This window comes from Orbicella franksi, chromosome 7 (genome assembly GCF_964199315.1).
Source record: "Orbicella franksi chromosome 7, jaOrbFran1.1, whole genome shotgun sequence".
Classification (NCBI taxonomy): Eukaryota; Metazoa; Cnidaria; class Anthozoa; order Scleractinia; family Merulinidae; genus Orbicella; species Orbicella franksi.
The window spans coordinates 29,373,517-29,380,998 of record NC_138151.1 but is presented as its reverse complement, the minus strand read 5'-3'; the positions used below and the strand labels follow the sequence as shown (position 1 = coordinate 29,380,998).

Genomic DNA, 7,482 nt, shown 5'->3' with positions numbered 1-7,482 from the left:
CTTAACGGCGAAAATTGGATAAGAATAATATATAAAGCAAGTTTTTGCAATTGGCTCAAAGTGTTTTATAACTATAGGGAAAATTTAATGGGAAATTAGCAATTATCTAAACACCGGTCTTTCGTTGGGTTTCTTCTCTGCTCGAAGCCACAGATGAACAGCCATCATTTGCATGCACGTTTCAGATTGATACTTCCACGACTGCCCGGGGGGGGGGGGTACTCCCTTATATGGGCCAAAAGGTATGTGCGGCCCCAAAGGGTAGGCCTTTTTTCAGCCGTTTTGGTGATAAATAGGGTAAGGGTATCGATTTTGGCCATTTTGATTATAAATAGGGTATGGTTTTAGCACTCTAGTCTTGAACTGGGTATGTTTCTTAGAGGAAGCTACCTTTTCATCTTTATCGATAAAACCGTCAACAAAAGCCCTTCATAATTTCCAGAATAATGGGAAATAATTGGTCATAAATAGGGTCAGGGTTTTGGGAAGTGGGCCGCACACTCCTACCCAACTTTTCTGGAAGTACCCCCCTCCGGGCACGACTGACACGACTATGTCAACAAATATATACAGGTGAAGACTGAAACGCTAATAGTTCCTCTTTTTAATAAACGATAGGTGAGGGCTCAGCGATGCATAATTGAATAAACTAAATGCGTGAAAATTGGTTTGGAGGCGACGACTAATGTGACTTCTTCTGTACTTCTGCTTTTCTTTACCTCTCGGTCACGCAACGCTCACTTGGTAATCGGGGACATTTGCGTGACGTGTCGAAACAAAACCGAAGATCGGTTTCTTTCCTCCTTGGTTTGTTTGGAAAATGGCGTCAAAAAAGGAGCCTGTTTTGCAACACGAGGGCGGTTGCTTGAAAGTGAGGATCCCTGCCTGGCCGTATGAAAAATGGGAATTAACAGACAACACCGAAGGACTAACAAATATCAAAGCTTCTCCAATGCACGAAATCCCAGTTTCAGTTGGTCCGGTGTTTGATTCATTTCTCCAAAGTTTTTCTAACCAACTGGACATTCATAATAATCAAAACAGTTGCCAAATACTGCATGAAATAACAACCATGTTACAAGATAGCCTAGACGAGCTTGGAAAGTCTTACAAATGCTTCGAAAAATGTCAACTAGTTCAAGCCGGAAGTGTGGCTGAGAAAACGAAAATAGAGGCCCCAGACGAATTTGACTTCCTGGTTATCATGGAGTATTTTGCCAACAGAGAATACTTTCAAACGGTTGTCAGAAAAGATGCAGTTAGGATTTACGTGAAGGACCCGTCAGTTGTGGATCTCTTACCGTTTGAATGCGAGGTTCATGCAGAGACCACTGATTTTCTCGATATTGCACTGCGTTCAAAGTTTATGGAGTTGTTTATCAACACATTTGATTCTCGCCTGTTACCCGGGTGGCGTCGATCGCGAGTCACTACTGAGGAAAAAAGACCATGTGCTTCTAGTATAGCTTCAACACTGCATTTGACGCACGACAAGTTCGATTTAGACGTAGACGTTGACATATGCCTGTGTTTACCAATAGGCGCTGATGATTTTAAGGGGGCTCTGTCCATTCCAGATGACGCACATCCAAATTTGAAAGACTACCTCACTATTCAAGCTTTGTTGTTTAGTTACATATCTGACGTCATGGAGAAGTTACCACTAGAATTGTTCGCAATTCTTGGTAACACAGATGCTTCTCGTCAAGCTATTACAACAAGAATCACTGCCCCACAGCAAGAACTTTCTTACTTTAAGTCTCTCCCACCAGGAGATGGGCGCATTAAAGTGTACTGCACGGCAAAATGCATTCTATCAGCTTTCCTTCCGGCACTAAGTAAAATCTTTGGATGCAAAAGATGCTGTCACAAGCTTGTCAGGTCTTACCACATAAAGAACATAATCTTGTTTATGTTCAAGAACTACAAGGAGGACACACATTGGACTGACAAGATGATTCCAGTACGAGTGTTAGAAATCTTTTTTATTTTGAGGCAATGCATGATTATTGATGATGAATCAAGTTATGATGCTGCTGTTTCTACGTGCTGCTTTCCAGGAACTCTTTATATAGAAAATGTGACAAATTTAAGTTCAACATATAAATCTCAACAAGGAGGCAAATTCTTTTTCTCCCCTGATTCTCATAAGCCTATGTATGAATTAAGCTCATCACCAGTTTTTGAACAGCACCTCTTAACCGGAAATGCTGAGGCTGACAGTCTACTAAAGGAGTGGTTTGAAAAGTTAAATAGCAAGCCATGGAACTCAAGACAACTGTTGTTGGATTTAATCAATTTTCTCAATACCCTTAATGAATTAGTCTTCTAACAAAATCATCTTAAATGGTAGCAAAAAGCACCAATTTTGTTTTTTTGAGAAGAGTCAAAACTCTGATCTTATATATTTACTACCTACATGTCAGGTCACACATTTGTAACTCAAGACCTTTAAGATATACATTCATTCCTGAGACAAAAAGTAAAAATTTTTTTGATTCGTTATGGATTCCTGTAGGGTTACTGATGCATAGAGAGAATAAAATTAGAGTGTTATATATGTGCAGGTACTGTTAGAAGTGTGACCTGAAGTCATGCGAAAGAGAAATTGTAAGCAGGAAGTGAAAAAAAATTAAAAAAACGTTTCATTCAACACCACTTTTGTTGTTTGTTGATGTTGTTAATTATTCTTTTGGTGTCATTTCTAAGCAAAACAAGGGACAATTAGAAATGAAAACTTTCTTATCAACCATCTTTTCTTGCTCAGTTATTAAACTCAAAAGATGAAATAAAATTAGTTAATGTACAATCTGCTATAATGATTGGTGCATGTCTGAATTTCTAAAATCTGATTAATTTGTATAGTATTTGGGCACTAAATCCTAATGATATAAATAGTTACAAATTCAAAATATAAGTTTGACTCTATTAAGATACTAATAATAACTTAATATACAGCAACATATAAAAATATTCACATTCAGTATTCCATACATCACAGTAGGTGATAAAGATAAATTGTTCCAGAAAAGATACTGATAAAGTACTTGAAAGTTGTAGATACCACTAAACCATTGAGCTCATGTTCAAATCACATGTTGCTATATAGATTTAGCCAAGCCCAAAAGTGGAGCTCCTGATTACAATAATTAACCATAAATGAAAAGAGGATTCTTTTCCCTGGATGAGAAACTGAAAAAATTATCAATTGTGAGCATGTGATTGTTCAGCGTGTGACTTCACAATTTTTTTTTCTAGTTACATTTTAACAAGCCATACCTAATGAGTGTACCCAAGATTGTAGAAATTACGTACACAATATATCAAGGACTTTCCAAGATACGAATGTGCAAGGAATATGTTGAAAGAAAAGTCAACAAAGCGTCAGGGTTTAATTTTCATGGAAATATTGCCTTTGCGCGTTCTCCCTCACTCTCCCCTAGCATGCCCTAGAATACTAACCTGGCTTAAGCCCACGATCCAATTGAAAACCCATTGCTTGGTCAGTGCTCAACTTCAAAAAGACACGCGATCTCAATGAGCTCTTGACCTGAGCCTGCGATATGGTCACGTGATACTGGTCAGTGGATACCTTGCTTTGACAGCTGTCAATTGATCATAACACGGATGTCCAATATCATTGATGCACCTGTGATAATGGTGCTACTCTCTTATTTTTAAAGGTATGGGACTTGGAGTATGGACTTACGGACGTGCGGACGTGCAGACAGTCACATGACAGCCAAAATTTTTGAGATCGATGGGTTACCAAATTTTCTATAGTATGGGGCGCCGTTCGCGCGCCTTAATTGGCGCGCAGGAGCTCCGCTATAAATTTTCGTAATGGGCACTTGCAATTAGGGCCAGCCAATTGATGAAATGAAATGAAATTAACTTAATTTGTTATGGTCTCGAACAAACTCACTTCCCTTTTCATCAACAGCGCTGAATAAAGATGCTTTCGTTAACATGAAAATATTAGATGAGTTAATTGTCAAACTAACACGTTTCAAGTACCGTGAAGTTAAGGTAAACCACAGCCGTGTCAAATACTAAAATACCAGTAGTTTTCATAACATAAATCAGAAATAATCAGAAATCATTTCTTCCCTAAAATTGAAGGCCTCGGGGTTTTAAAACATGCTTCTGGTTTTTTGGAGCAATAAAATTTCATTGTTTCAAAAAAACCAGGAGGACTTTCTTGCCTGGGCGCTTCAACTGTAATGTCTATATATTCAGAAACAGGAAAGCAAGAAAAGATAGATAACAACCCTACCTAATTACACATTCTTATATTCCCCATAATTCTACGGTATGATTGATGTTTAATTGATAAATAAGAATATCATGGTTAAAAAATTCAAGACGTCTTCAATTAAAATAATTGATCTAACCAACCACTTCTGACTCCCACTTTCCTTACAAACATTCCATCACTATCTTGTCATGATTCCCTACAGTTAATAAAGCATGCCAGAGTTTATGAGTCCGCTGGCTTCTGCAGCCTTTTCATCAAACATTTTCTTGGTTCTGATTCAAACAGGATCCTACAAACAAATCAGAGATTCTTCTAACAAAACTGTGGGTACTGTGTAGTTACCAGAAACAGTCCCTCCCACAAGGAAGGAAGGAAGTCATAAATGAAAATTCTAGATCGGGAAGGGGGGAGGGGGAAGGGGGTTTCAAGTCATAGTTTTTAAGGAACTAAAAGCTTTATGAAAGTGAAGTGGATTTCTGGAGGGGATACAAGCATTTTAATCACCAGGTATCTGTGTATGACCACCTTAAGCCATTAACAAGATTAACACCAAGTAACTTCCCTTGTAATATAAGGACCGGGATCTTGGCGGGATCCGGCCGCGATCTCGGCGAGTCGTCGCTAAGGGGGCCCTTTTCGTCGCTATAAGGTAGGTAAAATACGTTTTTCACACTAGTGCTGACTGTGGACCATATCCAAGCCTTCGCAAGTCTTGATGACCTCAGGGCCGACCTGCACCGTTAACAAGGGTCTTCATGATTGGCCAAACGAAACAATAGGTATACAACACAAACAATGCCCCTACCCCTAAAAACAAAAGAGGTGCAGATTAACAAGAACGAATCAAAATAGAAGTTTTACAGAGGTGCAGGTCACCTGGGGCTTCAAAAACTCCGTTTGGTTTAGACAACTGTCACCGACGTATTTCCTCAGTGTAAGGTGTAGCGACACAATCCTGTAGTTACTAATAAGTAATTTCATTCTTGGTACGAAGTCCGCAGACTGAACAACAACACATTTCCAGTTGCATCGTGCCACGCGTTTGCCAAACAGATCCGAATTCGAGGACTCAACTTTGTCTGTAAGCGACTGGGAGAGAGCTCCTGTTGCCTGGCAAAGGCAATAAAGCACAAAAAGGAAAGGAAACATTGTACAACGAAATTCCATTGAAAAAACCTTTGATATGGTTGGAGAAGCTAAATCAGGGTTGTGTAAGCTATGAATTTTTAATTCAATGATGAGTTTTTTTTTTTACTGAGAGCTTTCGAATTATTTTGCTTCTTATACGCATATTTCCATAGCACCGATGTAACCATTCCCTGAACACCTGAAAATAGATCGAATACTTAGTTTTCAGTTTTCAGAACAGAATTTGTACATAAGAAAGTGCACTGCAGCATACTTTTTAACTTATTTTTTTACTGAGAACTTTCGAATTATTTTGTTTCTTACGCATATTTCCATAGCACCGATGTAATCATTCCCCGAACACCTGCAAATATCAAGTCCAACATCGAGTAATTAGTTTTCAGTTTTCAGAACAGAATTTGTACACAAGAGAGTGCACTGCAGCCTACTTTTTGAATAACTGGGAAATAAAGTTTAAGTAAGGCTTTGCTCGGAAAAGATGGTCTTAGCACAGTTAATATGTGATAGAAGGAATAGTTTGGAAAACCTCCAAACGTTTCGACAGGACCCCGACCGAGCAGAGTCTTTTGTTTTAAGCTAATGTGTTTATTCTAGAGTTTCTATTGCAGCAAAAAAAGATCTGCTGTCTAGTGTCCGCTCAAGTCTAGAGCTTATGGCTGTATGATGATCCCTTTGATAACACGATGGTCCTATTTGTAATGGTAATTGGACCGAGTGGAGCACAATAGGCCACGTTCGATATATCAATTTTTTAACATAGCTCCGAGGCTTTTGGGTCAAAATTGTAAATTTTTAAAGTTTCTTTTGTCTCTCAATTCCCAAAAGAGACTTGGATACAAAGAAGAAAACACCAAATATAGAACTCCTGAAAGCCTCGGAGCCATGTAAGAATATTGATACATCGAATGTAACCTATTCAGGGAGAAAATCATGCTCGTAATTTCAAATCGGCCTCGCGCGGTACTGATTAATCGTATCAATGAGAAATTTCGAGAATGAAAAAGTCTTTTGAAACTTCCTTTGAGCGAAAAAGTCAGAGTTGTTTTAGCTTGTTCTTGGCTCTCGGTTAGTGGGGACGATCGAAAAAGCGGGCGGGCGACGAGGGGGGTCTGGGAGAGAAAAAGAGATCCGCTTGTCTTGTCTCAAGAGCGTTTTCGAAAAGCTCCGTTTTCGTGACGGATTAGCGTGTACAGTAGGCTTAACCGTAGAAATAAAGCTGCGTTTTCAAATTTCTCCAGTTTAGTGTGGACGCTACCTGAGGCCCCGTCCTGACGCTACGCCGGAGGTTGAAACGCAGCTTTATTTCTACGGTTAGGTCTATTGTCCCTAGTAACCCGTCACGAAAACGGAGGTTTTTGAAAACGCTCTTGAAACTTTGCATTTTAGCAGCTTGTAGAGTGGATGAAAAGCGTTTCGAAAATGGAGTTTTTCGAAAACGATGACGTCACGATAGCAATGTGATTTCTCTGGCCTCTCTGGCCTTATTTTATACTGATCGGGTTAAACCTCATTGACACTCTCTTTAAACCGGAGGAATTTGAAAACTCCGGCCTTGCATCAGTTAGTAGCTTTTAGTGTGGACTAAAAACTTTTTGAAAACTGAGCTTTTCGGAAACGTTTGCTCAGGCGTATTGTAGGCGGGGCCTTAGTTTAAAATTCCGAAAGTGATCAAGTTGATCGTTTATCCATGAAAACGCCTTGGTAATAATCGTTGAATTACAACTTGGTCTAGGAATGTAGCAAATCATAAAAGTTAAGACCGGAAATCCAGGTTAAAACACTCCTCCTAAATAAATTAATACCAGCTTTGTACTTTCTGATTTATTTTACCCTTCAAGCGCTTTCTAAGTGTTTGGAGACTGATTCACACATGAAAACTTTACAGAACAAAGTCCTTTCTGTTCTGAAGTCCATTCCGCTCTAATTATTTCAAGTTGACACATTAGTGTCCAATCTCCTCACTTTCATTTTGTAATTGCAAAGGTGAGAGAGAGTTCGAAACCGGCGTTCGAAAGTTCTTTCGATTCATGTTTTCCTCTTGAATTCTCGAATTCAGTCCATCCAAACTGTGCTTG

General features: G+C 39.1%; 1 protein-coding gene across 1 annotated transcript; it reads left to right on the top strand.

Moving 5' to 3' along the window:
• Nucleotides 1–227: 227 nt before the first annotated feature.
• Nucleotides 228–2,690, top strand: LOC145493117 (uncharacterized). Its single transcript, XM_081472518.1, has one exon. The coding sequence runs from the start codon at nucleotides 821–823 to the stop codon at nucleotides 2,330–2,332; it is 1,512 nt and encodes a 503-aa protein (XP_081328644.1). The 5' UTR covers nucleotides 228–820; the 3' UTR covers nucleotides 2,333–2,690.
• Nucleotides 2,691–7,482: the final 4,792 nt, after the last annotated feature.